This window comes from Mustela erminea, chromosome 1 (assembly GCF_009829155.1).
Source record: "Mustela erminea isolate mMusErm1 chromosome 1, mMusErm1.Pri, whole genome shotgun sequence".
Taxonomy (NCBI): Eukaryota; Metazoa; Chordata; class Mammalia; order Carnivora; family Mustelidae; genus Mustela; species Mustela erminea.
Window position 1 is genome coordinate 162,625,729 of NC_045614.1, and position 20,159 is coordinate 162,645,887.

At 39.4% G+C, this 20,159-nt stretch overlaps 1 protein-coding gene across 3 annotated transcripts in view; it reads left to right on the plus strand.

The window, feature by feature from the left end:
- Nucleotides 1–12,853, plus strand: part of LOC116566972 — a 59,484-nt gene extending 46,631 nt beyond the window's left edge. For 2 of the 3 annotated variants that reach the window (XM_032301690.1, XM_032301679.1), the window contains 2 exons: nt 10,552–11,244; nt 11,469–12,853. In XM_032301690.1, coding sequence (XP_032157581.1) covers nt 10,981–11,244; nt 11,469–11,783 — 579 coding nt within the window. In that variant the 5' untranslated portion in view covers nt 10,552–10,980 and the 3' untranslated portion in view covers nt 11,784–12,853. The remainder of the gene's footprint in view (nt 1–10,551; nt 11,245–11,468) is intronic. The other variant, XM_032301698.1, reaches the window with a different exon arrangement.
- Nucleotides 12,854–20,159: the final 7,306 nt, after the last annotated feature.

Consider the following 20,159-nt stretch of genomic DNA (forward strand, 5'->3'; position numbering starts at 1 on the left):
AGTTGGTCCTACCTACCATCTCCAGATTAACTATTCTAAAACATTGCTTCCCTCATGGTTTTCTACTGTGCCGTAGACTCTGATGGCTTCCCAGTGAGCCCTGGGTCTGAGGATGTGGTTCTTGAACCAGCAACATTAGCGCTACTTGGAAAGTTGTGAGAAATGTAAATCTGGGCCCTCCTCCAGACCTACTAAATTGGAAACTCTGGTTGTCAGGCCCACTGATCTGTTTTAACAAACCTGGAGTTTCAATAACCACTGCTGCAGAGCTCCGCAACCTGGCGTTCAAAGCACTCTCTCCTCTGTGGCCTTATAACAAGCAGCCTAGTATTTGGCACTTCCTGATCCTGCCTTGTGTCAGGGCTCTTTTTCTTTGTGTAATCTGGTCTCACTTTTGGAAAGGTAAACTCCTTGAGGTCCTGGTCTGTGTTTTCTAGACTTACCAACTTGTAAAATTATAAAACTGGAAGAATCTGGAAAAATACTCTCCACTCTCTTTATTTTGCAAACCTTTGAACAGTACTGCGCCGTGGACGTTCGGTTAGCAACTGCTGAATGAAATAACATGCCCGCAGGGGCCGTGGAGGTGAATTAGGACTGCTGAGACTTCAGCGTCATTGCCTTAATTTAGATTGTGCCTTTTGGCATCCTCTAAGGGCTTGTGAATGCCTGGGGAAAGCCTTGGATGCCTTTGCCAGTTTTTCCCTCATGGCCCCCTTGTATGAGCTTTGGAATTTGCTCCCCGAATACAAGGCAACACAGTGTTTTGAGATACAAATGGCAGAGCAGTTGAATTAAGAAAATAAAAACAGAACCAAAATTGATGTTGTTTTTCTTATTGCTGCTTTGAGACTCAGCATGAAATATGAATCTGTCATACCCAAGAAATAATATCTTGCCTGAATATCTAAGGCATAAATAAAAATTAATTGCAGCACACAGCTGTTAATTATCTGGCTTTGGAGCATTCCAGAAGCAGTTGCTCATGAATACCTATTCTGCTAAAGATCCCTCTCTTACTAGGACATGCTGACATTGACTATGATGTTGTTGATTGGTTGCATCTGCACAGTCTGGAGGTCCAGGCTGCCAGTGGTCATTATACTCATAAGGGATAGGCTGCTGCCACAGCAATGGGACATGTTTGGCTTATGAAAGTACTCTTTCTCCATCTCATGATTGTTCACACGCCAAAGGGAGATCCTTGACACCACAAAGGATGGCTTTGTGGTGATTTTTCTGAATGCTTTGGGCCATGGACATGGCAAACATTTGTGTGGATGTCACCATACCAAATTAATATGACTGACTATATTCCCCAGACTATACATTATATCCCCATGGCTTATTGATTTTAAAACTGGAAGTTTGTACTTCTTGATCCCCTTCATTTATTTTCCCATCTCCAACCCCAACCCCATCCTTCTGGCAACCACCAGTCTGTTCTCTGTATCAGTAAGTCTGGGTTTTGCTTTGTTTTGTCGTTATACTTTTGAGATTCCACATTAAATGAAATCATGCTGTATTTGTCTTTTTCTGACTTATTTAGCATAATACTGTCAAGGACCATCCATGTAGTCACAAATGGTGAGATTCCATTCTTTATGGCTGAGTGATATTCACACACACACACCACATTTTCTTTATCTATTTGTCCATTGATGGACACTTAGGTTGTTTCCATATCTTGACTATCATAAATAATGCTGCTGTAAACATAGGGATGCACATATCTTTTTGAATTCAGGTTTTCATTTTCTTCAGATAGATATCCAGTAGTGAAATTGCTGGGCCAACTGGTACTTCTTCTTTTTTTTTTTTTTTTTTTAAGCTTTTGAGGAAGCTTCATGCTTTTTTTCCATAGTGGCTGCACTAATTTACATTCCCACCAACAGTACAGGTGAGATCCCCTTTCTCTACATCTTTGCCAATACTTGTTACTTCTTGTCTTTTTGATAGTAGCCATTCTGACAGGTGTAAGGTGATATTTCATTGCAATTATGATTTGCATTTCCCTGATGATTAGTGGCTTTTTGTTTGTTTGTTTGTTTTACTATAGGTCAAATTCATTAAAAAACTAACTCACATGGAGTTTCCTAATTATTTTTGTGGTTGTTGTGTTGGGATTTGGTTTAAATAAGAGTGCTGCTACTTGTTTGTGAAGTTTCAAGGTAATTATAGTGATTGTAATTTTGGAATGCTGGCTCTTGTTATTGTCAAGTCCTTCCTGTTCTCCTGTTTCTGCTCCACACCCGTCCCCGAGCCTCCCATCATGATCTTCATGACCACAGCTTGTTCACTGAGACTTCTCGGCTTTCTGTGACCAGACCTGAGACCCAAGACAAAAGGCATTGAAGGAACTCTAACTCCACACTTTTTGTTCCTCAGCATCACCTTAATTAGGCTTCTGGTCTGCCTTTGCCTTATGACATCTTTCTAGAATCATGTATGTCTCTTGTTCTTTGGGTTCAGGATTCTTGCACTACAGTTCTTGTACTGAGTTCCCGTCTCAGGAATTTGCAAAGTTTCCCCAGGTCCTTAAAGAACCTCACTCTTGCCATTCCCCCCTCTCTCAGCCATCAGGGCACTGTCCCTGCACCACAGGCTGACTGAGGCTCGGCTGTCACAGATCAGGCTGTCTGATGCTGCCTGCCTGCACCTTGGGGTACTTTTTGCTTCTGAATTCCTTGGCATCACATGGTGCTTTCATATTGAGTAAACTTCCGCTCTTTCATGTTTGCCTCCTCATGCCAGTTTCCTAGCTGCATTATCAGCTCTTATGTACTGCCATATTTTTTAGCTACTTTGTTCTGCCTGCCAGACTGGACATTGTCCCAGCACCTGCAGCTGGGCCATCCTCCCTGGTGGCAGGTCTAGTTTCAGGTCCCAGTGTCTTCTATTATGACCTGCCAAGACCTGGTTTAACAAATTCAGCAAATGTAAAATATGTCCTTCAAAGTGTTTATGTTTCAAATATTGTAGTTTAATTCTCTTTACTCCAATTAGGTTATGTTACATTTAAATAATTATTCCCACACTTTTTTAGTATTCTGTGCGGATGGTGAAAATGGTTGCTTTTCTTCGTTTGCAGGTCTTTTAAATAAAATGCAGAGGAACTTTGCTCTTAATGGAAATTATGAGCAAAATTATTTTGAGAAGAACTATATATTTAGGGGTGCTATAATCTGATAAGATTTTTTCTGTTTCTGTCCTGATGTCTAAGGCAAGAACTTTGGGCCTAATTGTTGTGTTTTTTATCCTTAATGTTGATTTAGATATGAGGAGCTGAAGACTGGGCAAAAGCAAAGAAAATTTATGTGTGCATGAGTGTGCATGTGTTGTATTGGAAGAGTGAATGGTAGGTAAGGTAGCAAGGACAGGGGAAAGCAACTATGTCTATTTGACAAGTGTTAAGGGATCCCTATTAATGTAATAGATACTGTTGATGTGAACACTTATGGTGTATCAGGCAGTGTGCTAAGTACTCAGTGAAGCCCTCTTAAGTAGGTATTTTTTTTTTTTTTTTTTTTGGAAAGAGGATGAGAGAGAGAGGGGGAGATGGGGGAGCAGAGGGAGAGGGAGAGAATCTTAAGTGTGGGCATGGAGCCTGATGCAGGGCTTAATCTCATGTCCCTGAGATCATGACCTGAACTGAAATCAAGAGTCAGATGCTTAACTAAGCCACCCAGGTGTCCCAAGCAGGTACTAATTTTGTTTTCACTTCGGATAAGAGAAAACTGAGGTTTAGAGAGGTTAATTAATTTACCTGAGTCCACACAGGAAATAATTGCTAGATTAGAGAGTTGAACCCCAGCAGTGTAACTCCATATTAGTATCACCACTTATTCTGTTTTCCTGTTCTTCACTATGATGTTTCCTGATTATTCTTATAGGACCAGAGACTAGAAAATATAGGCGGAAAATAATTAACATGTATTAGTTATAATTTTCAAAGAATTTTTACATTAATCCTCAAAAAAAGATAAGGTAAGTAGTATTGTTGTCTCCATTTAAGAGGGCAAAAGAGGCTCTGAAACAGCGACTCTCTATTATCATAAGTACCTTCATTTGGCTCTTGTTTACTGTTCCATTGTGGGAGTCTACCACATTATCCCGATGGTAGATGTTTGGATATCTTCCAGGCTTTTTGTAGTATATAATGTTTCTATAAACATATACATATTTCTAATGCACATTTTGTGTGACTTTTTCTCAGGTGTATACCTAAGAGTATATATGATAAAAATGATATTTAACTCCATATATATAACCATGCATAAGCATGTCGTGAGCCAGTAATTTTGATTAAACTAATTCTGTGAACCTGGGATAAAAAAAAAGTTTCAGTAAACCTGAAGTCTCACCTTCTTCTCCCCCAAAACAATCACTGGGCTTGATGACTTGTCTAGGGCAACCAAATGGTGGGCTAACTCTAAGTTCTGTAGTTACAGACAGTTCTTAGTCCTGTCCTGCTTCTATACATGAACATTATTCTCGCCATTCCACTTGGGTGGCCTGAGAAATACAAACTTCACAGGTTCTGAGGAGAGATTATACACCACTGAGTTGCAAGTCTGTTTTTGCAGAAGAGATTTGGTTTTGAGAAATTACTCAGTAGTGTTTATATTGCTTCACCCATGGGCCTGTGTGCTGTTAAGCTTGAAATGAAAAGAATGGCTTCGTGGTTTAGTTTTATGAGGGAAGCAAAGCCATAGAGTTATGATCCAGTGCATATAACATTGAAGGATAACAATTTAAAGTCCAATAACTCTTGCCATTTATCTTCACCAAAGGATCTCCACGAGTATGATGAGAAATTATAGACTAAGAATTTGGAAGAGTTACGTGCAATTTATGGTTAAAAAAGGAAGTGCTAAAGTTTTCTGGAATGTTCCAAGTCTGTCATTAGAGAAGGCATGAAGAGAGCCCAGGGTTATTGACTCTTTGGTGAGGTAGGCTGGCAGGAGTAGATGTAACCAAACGATTCAGTGGTTCTGAATGGCTTCAGCTTCCCTTGAGTGATGATATTCCTTTTCCAGGGGCCTTGCTCATTGAAGGAAGACCTAGGGGAGCCAGCATGAACCGATTCCCCAGAACCTTTAATAAATGATGATATGGTGGCAGTCATATTAATACAGCTTTTGTAATATGCTCTCTGATTAGTGTTTCTTCCACTTTAATTGGAATTTTAAGCACCATAATGATGTGAGCCAGCTGAAGTTTTTAAACAGTGCAGATATAAATGGTTATCCTAAATTACATTTAGGAGAAACTCTACTTGAACTATTTAGGTTATAAATAAAGACACCAAATTAATAAAGGCTATTTTAAGACCAAGAAATGTAATACTATAAAACTTTGGTGATCTGTATGCTTTCTGTTGGCTGACCATAGATTTTTAATTGAATTACTACAGAAAATTCAGCACAAAATTTTATCAGATTTAACCACCCACTGAGTGTGTTGTTATTGTTTTATTAGGCTAAATCAAAGGTTACCACAGCTCTTTTCTGCACTGACTTTCAGCCCAGAGGGGTAAAGTCTTAAAAGGAGATGATGAAATTTTAGAAAAGAATAAGAACTTAATAACGGGATAATAGTCACGTATTTTCTTTAGAAAAATGAAACTATTTCATGGCTATTTTATATGTGCATCCCTAGCCTTTTAGTAATGAGAGAGTGTCTGTGACATTCAAGTTTTGAAGCTTATAACTGGTCTGAGGTTGAGACTGAAGGAGAGTTGTCAGGGGTCATAGGTGCTCCTGGAGTAAAGATCCATGGACAAGTCCAGTGGCAATAGTATCCACATTCCAAGTGTACTGCTTTCTGGCCATATCCTCCCAAGAGCTCAAGAGGTAGGTGGAATGGCAGCATGGCTAGAGGAGTCAATCCAGAAGGTAACCATTTCAGAGCCTGTACATCTTCATCTGGTCATTAATGGTTAGGAATGCACCCTCCCCCCGATCTGTTCTGAGTCTGTGTAACTCTGCTTTCAACCTGAGATTATCAAAGTCAGTGTTTCTCAAAGTGCAGTCTCCAGACCAGCAGCACTGCCCAAGAACTTGTTCAAAATGTATATTTTAATGTGCTCATCCAGATGTACTGAAACAGAAATACAAAGGGTGGGCCCAGCAATCTATGTGTTAGAGACCCTCCATGTAATTCTCATGCCTGCTAACATTAGAAAACAATTGACTTAATTTATGTTGATCAAGTACATTTTTTTTTAATCAAAAAGCAACTTTCCTAATGTCTGATTCTTAGTAGGCTCTCAATAAATGTTACCCTGAAAATGAAAATGAAAAATTAATTTGCCATGCAACATTCTGCAATGCTTATGATCATATTTTAGTCTCTTTGTTACTGTATACTCAGGAATGAGTACTTGCCCTCAAAGATTATTCATTTTCTTTCCCTTTGAGACTAGCTCTTTGGCTTTTCATTTAATATGAAAGGTCATCTTCAAAGAAAATTGTTGTCTGATGCTTCAGTTATTTAATTCTCCAGAGAGTCACTGAGAAGTAAAGTGAGTTCATGCCAATCATTTCTTTCCCATTTTTAAAGAGGGATATTCACTTCACTGTCAATGATGATTAGTGAAATTTTTCTCTCATCTCTTCTGCAGGATGAGCCAGAAATTCAGTGGCCAAGAGTTTGTTGTTTTAAGACTTCTCAGTTGGCTGTGGGTCTGCTTAGGCAGCGGATTCATCCAAGGGCTTTAATGCTCTCAGCTTTGCTTCAAATCATATATGAAAGGGGGGAAATCTATCACAAAGAAAGCTGAAGTGCAACAGGTTTATGGAGACAAATGGGCTCAAAGTGTAACATGTGAATTCACTTGTATTATATATCCAATAATTTCTGATGTGTGAAATCCAGGGGAATTATGGGCTCCAGAGTCAGTGAGATTGATGTGATATAAACCTTTTTAACCTCTGGTCAGGGAAATGACTTCTGTGGGTTGAGCAATATCCCTGCATATGACCACATATAGCCCCAGGGACAGGTTCCCCAGGTAGAGGAAAGAATCAAGACCTGGAGTTGGGTGTATGTACTATGGGAATGAGAATGCTGATTGTGGGTGAAAACTTGTGATGCAGACATCACTGAGAGTTTGGGAGGGGCTCCCACATGGAGCAGAGTGGGAAGTAGAGATGGTTAAGGGTTTCTGAGAGTCGACCAAAAAGATAGAGAAGTGTGGTCCAGACTTCAGGAAACCATGCTAGGGATCTGACTCGGACCCCGTTTGTTAGCTTTCCTTGTAATTTTCACGAGGAAGTAAGTGGAAGGAGGCTTCTAGAACAGAATTCTGCTGAGTAGTGCTAACCACTCCTGAACAGCTCATTCTTTCCTAAGTGAAACCTGCTACTTATGATACGGCTTTGAATTGGTAGCTGGATATATGGCTCCAAGTCCTGGCTATAGCTTCCTAGCTTTGTCCCCCAAACTTCAGCATATTTGTTCATTCAGAGAGAGGGCGGTGGATTGGCCCCTAGGCTCAGGCCCTGGAGGAAGACCAGATAACTGCATTTAGAAGTCCATAAACCCTGACCATCTCATAGGAGCCAAGTACCACAGAGACACTAGGAATCAAGTAAGAAGCAAGAATGCTTGTTTTTAGGGAGCACTGAGTCTAGTGAAGGACATAGATAATCTAAATGGCTTAAATTTAATGGGATAATTTTTGTAGGTACAGGATGTCACATAAATTGAATGTTTTTGTTTGTTTCTGCTTGAGGAGGTTAGCTAAACCTTCTAAGAAGAAGTAATACTTAGAGCTAGGCCATGTACTAAAGAGGGAAAGGGCATTATAGGCAAAAGGAAGAATGTTTAAGAAAGCATGTGCTGTCAGGAAATGGCAAGTGATCTGTCTTCCCTAATATCATATTCTCTGAGGGTGAGTGGTAGATTTGAGGTGGGATAGGAGACATGGAGTCATGTCTCAAATGACCAGTCACAAAGACCAGTATCTTGTTGGGAGAAGAGCTTTAAATAAGAGGGTGACAGGTCAGATTTGTTTTTGAAAGATCATTCAAGCTCTTTTGTGGAGAACAGGATGGAGGGAATAGAGACTTGTCAAAATGGAGTTGAGGCGTGATGAGGTCCTGGTCTAGATCCATTGCCAAGACATTGAAGAAGCCAGGTTGACTTTTAGAGGCTTGAATTTACCCAGATAACTTCTTTTAGAATCCTCGCCCACCTCTTTGGGGGCACCTAGGGCTGCTGCTTCTGTAGTTGCTGCCCACACAGTTGTTTTTGCTAGAGGCTGCAGATTAAACCTGAACCTGCATTCTCTCATTTATCCCATGGATCTTTCTTCTCTCAAAGATTTTCCGAAATTCTCCTCACAGTGTGGAACTGAAGCTAATTATAAAGAATTCCATGTTAATATATTTGTAAATAATGCTGAACTTAGATACCTTTTGTGAGTGTGTGTGTTTGTGTGTGTGTGAGTGTGTGTGTGTGTGTGTGACAAGCAGTATAACTTTGTACTTGACATGTGATTTAAATAGCTTACATCAAATGTTTGAATTCATTCATGAAACTTTTATTGACATTTACTGTGTGAAGACACTACTAGCTTCACTGAGGGGTAACTTAAAAAAATATTAGACTTCCTCTTGCAGAATGTGCTAACTCTGGTTTATTTTTACAACCACAAAACCAAGGAACCTTCTAACAGCATTTGGTTAATTCATTCATTTATTTACTCATCCATCTATTAATCCATGAGTCAGCAAATATTTGATAATCATCTACTTTGTGAAGGAAGAGTAATGACATGAAGAACACATTAGGGTGGAAATAAAAATAGAACAGAGAGTTCTGGATGGACCTCAGAGTTCTTAGAAAGCCCAGAATATAAAATAACCTCAAGACTTTGGGTACTTATCTTTAATAGTAGGGTCACTCTCATTATTAAAGAGCATCTTGGGTTAGGAAATAAGGTTTTTGCTTCTTAGATAGCCTATCCTATCTCTGACCCCATGTTCCTCTGGTAATTACATGAAACTTTTGGTCACTGGGTTGTATACCGCATAACTTACTCACAAGGCCACAATAATTTCCAGAAATGAATGAGGAAAGTATTTTCCATTACCTATCTGTAGGATTTTTTCTCAGTTAAAAAGGGACCAAATAGTATGCTTTCCTAGGCAGGTGTGATAGAAAATATTCAATCTACTCCACCCCCTTCCCAGTTGTGGGTCTGTTTGAAAATTGGCCAGTTTCAGAATTCAGCTACTAGTTGTTTGTATAAATGACTAATGGTCGTCAGAAACCATCTGAGAAGTACACCACGCCCAGACATATTTTGATTTCTTCCACCTTAAAGGCCCCCTTTTAACTGAAAAAGCTCTTTCTCATTCTACAGTAGTCTACTCCTTTGTAGAAAGAGCACTTGCTGGGAATCAGGTGACTTGATTTCTAATCCAAGCTAACCTGCCAGCTAGTTGAATGGCTTTAGGCCAGGGTTGGCATACAACAGCCTGCTGCCAAATCTGACCTACCACCTGTTTTTTGCAAATAAAGTTTTATTGGAACAGAGCCACGAGTATTTGTTCATTTATTCTTTTGGCCACAGTGCAGAGAGGACTATCTGTGACAGGACCATATGGCCACAGAGCCTAAAGTATTTACTATCTGGCCCTTTACAGAAAAATTTGTCAACCCCAGCTTTAGGCAGGCCATTATCTTAATGGAGCCTTAGCTTCCCCGTCTGTAAACTTGGGGAATCAGATTAGGTTGTCCCCAGGGCCCATGTCCTTTTTAACATTCTGTTGCTCTATAACTCTTAATACAGAGCAGCCTCATAGCAATCATTATACACTGGGATATACATTTATACATATTTATATTTACTTCTTCAATTTATGAAGTACTAATAATACTGGCAAGCCCCTGTAGAAAACTAACCACTCTAAGAGGCTCTGCCCTTGAGAAGCTTATACTCTGGTTAGAAGACAGAATAACAAGGCTTTGAAGTTAAATTATAATAGAAGGTAATAAAGGATAACATACCAAAGTGAGTGTTGATAACTAAATGACTTCAGAGGAGAGAGATCATTATGGGCTGAGATGATGAGGGAAAACCCAAGGAGAAAGTGGCATGTTTTTATGAATAGTTATCCCCACAGCCCCATAGAATATTGAATTTAGTGTCCTTCTACAGCAGTAGTTCTCAGGTTTTAGAGTGCAGATTTTAGAGTGTAGGTTACTGGGGAAAAATAGAATACTGGGACAAAATACAAATACTGGGAAAAAATTCCTGCCACCCAGCTTTAGTTTAGAGGTTATGATTGTAAGTCTGGGGCATATCCCAGGAATCTGATTTTTCAAAGAGCACCCCCTGGTGATTCTGGTATACATGGAGAGTTTTCTTACTTTAAAAAATATTTCTTTGGAAATTTTGTTAAGTTGCTAAATATTGTTTCTGCTGAGAAATTCATGCTACATTTTACAGAGTCTTACTAAACTGTACATTTTGTGTGAGCAGGAAGAATTCCACTATCCATGGAGCAATTACTTCAATGATTTTCTCTCTTCTTTTAGGAAATCTGTGCTCTCCCAGGCCAAGAAGAACAAACTGAGGACTATCTCTGAAGGCCATTGAATTCCTTTTTAAGTCTAGAGGAGAAATCTGAGATCAGTATAGTGTTGTGTCTATGATAGCTGAAGATGAATTATTGGAAAGAGTCAGGGTACTAACTGCTTCCATTTGCATTCTACTCTTGATCCTTTTGTGGTGAGCTTTTTGTTTGTGCAAAGCTGGCTGGGGTCAGCCTAGTGGGTAAAAAAAAAACCCTCAATGAAAGAGGTTGGGAATCTCCAATCTCCATCCCAAAACATGTCACTGATGACTTGAACATATCACCAGATACTCAAGGTACAGAGGAGAGCTTTCACCTGTGGGAGAATGATCCTCTGAAGAGAAATTTGGAGTCATCATCAGAGCCGTTGGAGGGGACATCTGAGAGTCAAATGGGTGACATTTCACAAGAGCCTGTCATGCCTCCAGTCCAGAGGAGAAAGTTAGATCCACTTCCAAAAAAGCATAGACGTCTTAGGAAGGCTGTAAGGACAAAGAGAATGAGAAAGAACAAGAGGAAGGAGAAAGTGGAGACCCTATGCCCCCCAATCCTACCAACACCTTTGGTACCACCACAAAGTGAAGAAGATGAAGTGGTAGATACAAAGCCGACTGTACTCAGTGCTCACGAAGATGATCCTGACCTTCCCAGTGAAGTAAGGATGAGGCATGGGGTGTCAAAAGTCTGGGCTTGCGACATTTTCTTAGGAAAAATAATGGCAACTCTTCCCCTGCAGTGGGAGGAGGTGGGGGTAAAGAGCTTGAAGAACAAACTGAGATCCTTAGGCCCAGATAAAGCATGAACTGGCTCAGAGGGTGATGCCTTTTTTGTGTATGTGTGTTGGTGTTGAGGGCTTTGACTTCTTTCTTATCCTTGCAGAACCCATTACAGAGTCAGCAGGATGAAGGTGCCTGTGTGACGCATCAGGAGTGTCCAGTCCAGCCCTGTGAGCAGCCAGCATCCTCGGAGCCTGGGCCCTCTTCCCCTGCAGTGACATCCTTGGCATCACCGCCACTCTGCTTTGGTCGCTTCTTAAGCTGTGTCTGCCGGACCTTCTCGAGGTCTAGGAAGCGGAAGCGCCCTGGAAGGCAGGGTACTGAGCTGATTGAGGCAGGAGGTGATGCCAAGTCTCTGAGACCTAGCCTGCTGAGGGATCTGGGTAAAAACAGAGTGCAGCCTCATGAGGGCCTGTAGCATGTTGGTACGGCTATGGGTTCTCCCTGTGTTTAGTTTTGTAGTTTTCTCCATATCGTTGTTCCTGTTGGTTGAGTTCTTGTTTATCAAAAAGAGAGCTGCTTTTATGCTGAGATCCTTAAGCCTAAAGATGTGGTAAAAGCAAAGTAACTGAAATTTTTAACACTTAACCCCAGTAGTGGGATTACTTCCTACTTCCTCCTGTTAGGCTGAAGTAGCATTCACTCTGGAGCAGTGGTTCCCAAAATTCATGCAGATGTCACTCGTGTCTTCAGTTAGCTCAAGTCTCACTGCCTTCTCTGAGGATGGAAGCCATCCCATGCCATCATTTTGAGTAATGTCTCCAGATATTAGCTGCTAAGTGGAGATGTGTCATGTCCAGCTCCTCTCATTATCTTTTACCTTTGGCTAGAGATTCCTTTTGAATTCTTCATCCTCAGTACTTTGTAGAACTTCTGCCACTTTCTAACAGATTCAGCTATGCCTCAGGGGGTGGTGGTGGCTACTTTTCTTGGACAGGGTAACACTACCATCTCCTCTATCTCTAACCATGGTTTGGTTTTCTTTTTGTCACTTGTTGGTAAGCTACCTGGCTCTTCCTTTTGAATGTGCCTCTGGTGTTCTCTAGCCATATGTATTAAACCTAGTCAAATAAGTTAATAGCCTCCTTCCTTGTTATTCTTTAGCCAGACTCTCACAGAATCCCATGTTCTTCAGAGAACCCTAAAGAAAATAAGTACTTAAGAAAAGTTCAAGACTATTTCATTTCTCCCATTGTTTTCCCAGCACACTAGGTTAATCCTCTTCCCAGGATGTAAACTATTTAAACTAATCTTATGCCCTACTTTGAGAGAGGAGGTTTAAGAAGAGTTTGAGAGTTTCCCCTGTAGCTTTAATTACCTGTTGTTATTTCCTACTTGTTCCAGTTTCCCACTGCATGTAAGAATAATAAAGGTGCAAATAGAAATAAATGTGTAAAGTATCTGTCTCCCTTCCTTAGGACTAACCCTGATGGTTACCACACTAGAATTGGAGAAGATAACCAATGTGTTTGTTTTGTTCTTTTTTGCCTAGAATAGGGTTTTGTACTATTGGAAGAATGAAGTTGGAAAGGGAATAGAATGATTTGCAGGAGCAGTGGCAAAGATCCTTAAGCCTGCCTCGGGGGTGATTTGTAAAAACTGCCCTGTATTAAGTTTTGTGATGTGGTGTGGATTTCAAGTTGGGATGAGGAATTTTGTAAAATGTCATACTCCATGCTTGGAGTAAAATGGGAGGGCTCTCTCAAGTCAGTCAGGCTTTGACACCTTTAGTTGTCTAAAGAGTGTTCGATTGTTTAGAGAGTATAACATTTTAGTAGAGCTAATTGAGCATTACAAATGGGCTCAAGCTATTACGTGAAATTTCAAATGATCTAAACTATATTTATGCACATATCTTCTCAATGTAATATAAGAAACATTATGCCATGCAAGGCATAATGTACAGAAAATCTTGCATCATGGAGCCTATTACTAACAGCTCAAAAGAGGGTAGATATTAGCGTTGTGATTAATGCTTTGTTACTGTTTCTTATCATAAGGTGTTTCAGGATGAGTTGTTCTATCATAGAAAAACTTTCATTCCAGTCTGGTTAGCCATATGCCCACTCCCATCTACAATGCTGATTTCCACATAAAGTTTATTTATTCCAAATTTAGAGTATAGATTTCAGATAAGGGAAGATCTGGATAAGTACTTAGTTCTGAAACTCTATTGCTCATATGTCTTGACCCCTCCCTCACAAACAGGGGAAAAAGGTGTCCATGTCTCCTCCACTGTATTTGTAAAGAAGAACTTATGTGTTCTCAGGTTTCACATTCTGTGTTGCTATCTTTATAACTTGAATTATTAAACATGGTTTATGTCTTTAAATAAAGTTGTTTTTGCAAAATATATTCAGAAAAATAGTACAGCTGTATCAAAGTAAAAACAAATTAAAAATAAAACCTACCACTATTGATGAGAGATAAAGCCTGGGGGTCATTTAAAAAAAAAATGTTTCCCTGCAAGTCAGAGAAACAGATACTGTTGGTGTGTTGTAAACAGAAATACTTGATGAGTATAAAGAGGACCATGTTTAATGTATTTTGTTCCCTTTTTTTCTCATGGGAACGCACATAGCTAGGTAGGTGGTGGGATGCTCATTGCTACAAGTTGAGTAAACTGAGATTAGGCAGGCTGATTAAACCTTTCCATGATTTTTATCAAAGAACATTTGTTACATCAGCTAGGGAGTTATAACACAAATTCTTTAAACAGATTATTTATTCACTCACCTGTGGTTGTATCTTCTAAATGTGATTGTTTTTACTCTGGTTCTTGTCCCAGTGTTCTGTATGGGAATACTCCTTGGTGGACATTTTGTTTTTGTCCTCTTGTTCCCACACTACTATCCAAATTCCAACCAATGCTGCCTTTACTCACCTGGGAAATTTTAACACAAGAAAACTTTGGTTAATTTAGAATTACAGAGAATAAATAGAGAGGGTTTATTTATTAACTGAGTTTTAACAGAAAAAGTAGAAATGATCTAGTCCTTATTTATCGGAGGAACCAGAAACACAAAGAAATGAAGACGCTCGATCTCAAGATAGCCTCGCTGGTTAGTGGCAAAGCTAAAGCAAACAATAACTAACATTAGGTTCAATATTGTACTTTATACGGATCTTCTATAATCTTCAAGCTGTCTGCATGGGGTTAATATTAATATTTTCATTTTACAAATGAGACCATTTATGTTCAGAAATGTCCTGGTAAGTCCTGATACAGAATCCAAACCCAGGTTTGTTAGTCTCTGAAACCTGTACTCATTACATTCCATCTCCCAGTATTTATTATAGTGTTATATAATCTCTTTGTATCCAGTCTAATCCTGTAATGTCAACAACAGGCAATTTCTCTTATTTGACAAAATTTATATTTTAGCCTTAACACATATATAATAAATATAGCTCAATTAAAGAAAAAGTTTAGATAAAAAGATTATTTCTTCCAGGTAAAATTTCTCTATTGGGCAGTAAATAATAAAATAGTTAGCCTAAGTGTCATTGATAAAATAGAATTGCAGTGTAATATAAATAAAGTTTTAATCATTACAACTAATTAAAATGAGACAATTACTTAACTGAAAAGTGATCAAGAGAAAAAGGAATAGCATGTAATCCAAAACAGGACCCTCGACTTTACAGGATCATAAGACAAAGCATAGCAAAGATGAATTAAGTCTCATAGAAAGCTAATAGACTTAAGAACGTTTCTAAACTGTTTTCAGGGGAATGGTTTGGAATTTGGGTAGCAGAGACACAGGCCCTTCTAGGTAATCCACTGACCCTTGAAATAAGTAAGTCTACTCCTGCTAATGAACTCCAGGCTTTAAATAGAAAAATTTGAATTTTCTCCTGCTTCAAAACATTCTTTTCATTCTGATTTGACAAGGCCTCTTTCAGGACAAAATAAAAGAACAACAAAACTGGTAGATTCAAATCACTACACTGAGTGGTCAAGGAACATTCTTCATTTTTTTTTTTCCCCAAACTCAAGACATGAGGATCGCTGTTGTACATGGAAGATTGGATTGGGGCTTTCCTGAGCTGGATTCCGTCAGCCGTGAAGAGTTGCAGCTCTGCTCTCATCATGAAACCATTGTGTTGAACTATCTCAGACACACCGTTATTACCCTGCTTGTTCCCAGTACTAGAGGATGCTTTTGATGAGCACCCTAGTTTCCCTCCCTTTTTTTCCCACCTTCTGGTTTAGAGTCAGTTCTGCATTTGGTGAGAGGCCCAAGAAAGGCTATTTTAATAGAGGTTTTAATAGTGTATATGAAGAGGAAAACTCAACAGAGATTAAAAGAATTTTTACACGAGTTACATAATTTTAAATGAGTTCAAAATTTTGAAATTCTATTTTAAATGACTTCTAATGTGAATTTGACTTCTCTTCTAGTTGTAATTACCATTTTGATTCTAGGATGCCTGTGAAAATACACAGTGCTAGATCATTACAGTGGTAGCCCTTCTGGTGAGCAGAACAATAGATCCATTCATACATAGTGATGAAACAGTAACTGGGATTTTTATTAACTACCATGAGAAATATCCCCTGAATATCTTTCTCTTTACAGGGAAGAAAGCAGAATTATAAAGATGGTACAACTAAAGAAAAGAATACATTTCAATGAGCATTTAGTATCCAAACTGCTACGTGGTCTGTGATGCTCAATAAAAATCTCTGTGTGTAATTCAAGGTGTTATGTAATTATATAAGTAGATATTTGTCTGAGCCTGGACTTAAAAGTTAAAAAACTTAAATACGGAATCCAAGTTTTGCCATTTGCTATTGTGTAATTTGGCTATTTGTTGAAACCCATTAATCTTTGGTCTCCTCACCTAAAAAAGGAGAGTTAACACTCTGTAGGTAGTTTTGGGGATTTCTTGAGGTTACTTTGCTGAAAAAGCCCAGTGGCTCTTTTGTAGTACGGAACTTTGACATTGGGGTGCCTGTTGAATTCTTAGATGACAAAACAAGACAACTGCCTAAGTGGCCTAAGTGCTAAACAAGGGTAAGTTATTCATGTCAATCTTTATTTTGAAGAGAACTCAATTTATTTTGGGGGGCATCGGGGGCATCATGTGGAGAAAAATTTAATATTTGTTTATTCCCAATTTGAGTGTCTCTAGAGAAAATTTTTCCCCAGAACTTGGCAAGCCAAAACCTCTGTACTATTATAACCTGTAAAATCAATATTAGTTGGGCCTTTATTCGTGATTTCTAGAACAGACATTCATCTGATCCTAAGTTGCCACAGTTTAATGCAACATCTTTTTAAACAACATTTTCTAAGAAAACTTCATTATAAAGGTAATTTATTCAATGACTGTAACAGAGTAGTGTTTCTTAACTTTTCCTGCTCAAATCCTTTTGAATGATAGGAGATATCCTAATACATCACTGTGGCAAGGATTGTTAAAGAAATGATGACTGAAGCACCTCCCAGATGGATTAGAATTTTGGAGGGATTGTCTTTGGTTAAGCCTTCCCTGTATCTTGATAACCCCCTCACCATTTCCCTTACCTACCTGTGAATATTTCACTAAGACTTAGGGTCATTAAGTTCCAGTGTGTTTTGTCATCTGGATTTTATTTTGTTCCATTCAATAAGCATGGATGTAATATCTGTACCTAAACTGAAGCTATTTTATCTCAAAGTGAAACAAAGGAAACATATAAAACATAGAAGAACTGCTCGATGCTGTCAAATAACTTATAGCCTGCTCAGAGAAAATAAGTGAAGCAATCACATAATAACTACTGAGTACTATCAAAAGTATTCAAACGAGTTCTTAAGAGTGGCAGTGTTAAGTAAGCACTAATAGAAAGGGAAGATTATTGCAAGGTGGAATATAGGAGGTGACTTCTTAGAATAGGTGCATTTTGACGTGGGCCTTGAAGGCAGAACACAGTCTAGATTTATCCAGTCCCACAGACAAACAGGTTAAAATTACTTTACTTGAAGGACTCCTGGAGGCTGGATGGAACCAGAGCACAAGTGTAACCAGATCCAGTAGAATGTTGGCAGAAATGCTGCAGCCCTTATGGTTGAGTCCTTGTGCCCAAGGATAGGCAATTCAGGAGATGGGTCAGGAACAGAAGACAGAGCTAGAAAGTTAGGTGCTGAATAAAGGCAGAGATGGTGCAGAGACAATCACAAGGGAAAGAGTAAAGAGAAGGGAAAGGACTTTTATCTGAACAGCAGATAAAAGTGGGGGTTAGCCATGTAGTGTTTTAGGGGGAGGGTCCTCTCTGAAGGAAAATGGTGGACAGCATTGAAGGACATGAAAGCAGAAGATTCTGATGGAGAACATCATGAAGAAAGGTACAAATGTGGCAATATTGTTATATATTGGAGACATGGAGTAGCTTAGACATGTGGGGAGTAGTGGGAAATAAGATGGGGCCAGTTGAATTCCATATTTGTATTTTATATCTGCTTTTGATTTATAGTTGAGAGGGAGATCACATTCTTGATCTTCTCTAAAGAGATAACATTCCCCAAGTTAGCAGACCCCCAAAGGGAAAAGTATAGGAATAGAGATGTGCAAGGGCATCAGCCTAGATTCAGTAATGACATTTAAGAATATGGTGTTTGGTTAGCTGCCTTCCACTATATATCTGGGCTAGATGATTGCCATTTCTTTTTCTTTTTAACCACTTGCTTACAAATAATATATTTTTATAAAATAATGGATAAAATTAAAAGAACAATTACAGGAAACCCTTATGTGAAAACACATAGTATTCTGTATCATGAAGAATGTAGAAAGTCATGATCTGACTTACAGTTCCACATTCCACATTAGTCAAAATTAAACATGAAAGTTGAACAGAATAAATTTGAAGGGAACTTCTAAATTCTTGTCTGTTCTTATGGCAACAGAGCAGTATAATCTAGTATTTTAGAATACCTCTGTGGACAGTGTCTGGGTTCAATTCCTGGCTTTCGCATGTAATAACTATGTTCCTCAAACAAATTATATATCTTTTGTGCTCCAATTTGCTCATATGAAAAATGGGAATAGTTTACCTGCTTCCTAAGGCTTTAGTGAGGATTAAGGGACGTAATAACGTGTGGAAGGAATTCAGACTAGAACCTAGCACACAGGGTGCGACTATACATCTGTTATCCTCAGGTAGGCGGGACACTTTTCTGCAATACTACTTTGTGTGGAAAGAGGTTGTGAGGTCTCAAAAGGGAAGACTGCATGAGGTACCTGGGGAGTCTAACCTTAAATGTTTGCACTTTCAGCCTCAATATTGTGAGTGTGGCTCAGAGATAGTAGAATAACCATACCTAAAGAGATTCTATGTGGTAAGACAGAGGTTATTTCTGTATACAGAACCCAATTATTACATGACTATGGGACATATTCTTAGCATCTAATTGCGAAAGAGTCTAATTCGTCTTTTGTCTTCAGTGCTTAGCATGGTGCCAAGCACTCTAATAAGCACATAACAACTTCTCAGTAAATGCCTGTCAAGTAAATGAGTAAACAATTCAGTGAAGACCGGAATTCCAATATATGTAAAATTAAATGTACCATTCCCAGAAACAAGATTTTGCTTCATGCTCTTACAGCTTTTGCAGAGCTTTGGTACTGAACACAGCTCTCAAATCATGGCACAGAAGAAGAGAGGCTCCAGAGGGACTGAATAGGAAGTTTTCCTCAGTTAAGTGGGACAGGGTGTGGGATCAGCATTAGGCTGATTTTAAAGATTTTATTTATCTATTCGACAGAGAGAGATCACAAGTAGGCAGAGAGGCAGGCAGAGAGAGAGAGGAGGAAGCAGGCTCCCCATCAAGGAGAGAGCCCGATGCGGGGCTCGATTCCAGGATCCTGGGATCATGACTTGAGCCGAAGGCAGAGGCTTTAACCCTCTGAGCCATCCAGGCGCCCCATCATTAGGCTGATTTTAAAAAGGTAGATTCAGAACTGCTATATTCAGTGATTAAGAAGTAACATATCCCCCTTTCAGCAGTCTCAGTACCGTGCGTGCGTGTGCGCTCGTGCTCGCGCGCGCGCACACCCCCACCCCCCCCACAAATGTATCAGTTACTATACCGCCTTACTTATTTTGGGTAAGTGCTGCCTAATAGTCTACCTGAAAACTTAGTAGTCTAAAACAATGACAGTGATTCATTTAGCCTATGGATCTGCAGTTTGGTGGGGGTTTGGCTGGGAAGGCTCATCTGCACTCCATGCAGTACAGCAGGGACAGCTCTATTTTTGACTGAACGTTTCATTCAAGATGGCACATTCACATGATTGACAAGTTAGTCCTGACTGTCATCTGGTTGCACAGTCATGCTGTAGGGGGGACTTGGTTTCTTTCCACATGGGGCCTCTTCATAGCCTAGAATCCAGTCACAGCATGGCGGCTGTGTTCTAAGAGTGAGCTTCCTAGAGAACCAGACAGAAACTAGATTTTATGATCTAGTCACAGAAAGCAGATAGTGTCAATTCTGCTATAGTCACAGGCCACGTATACTCAAAGGAAAGAAATGTGGACCCCTCCTGCCCCAGGGAGGAGTGTCAATATCACAGTGGATTGTGTACAATAGGGGATATTGTGACCGCTTTGGAAAATATAATCCCTAATTAAAGAAATGTCAGTTCAGGTACCTCTGAAGTTGCCCAGGGTGACAAGACTGTTCTGGTATGCAGGAGATGTTTTCTGGAAGAAGCGTGTTCAAAGGGAGGAGGTATTTTTTGTGAAAGTCTGGAAAAGATGGTTCTAATTACATGTAACAGGTGTCACGATTCTTGTCTGGGAAAA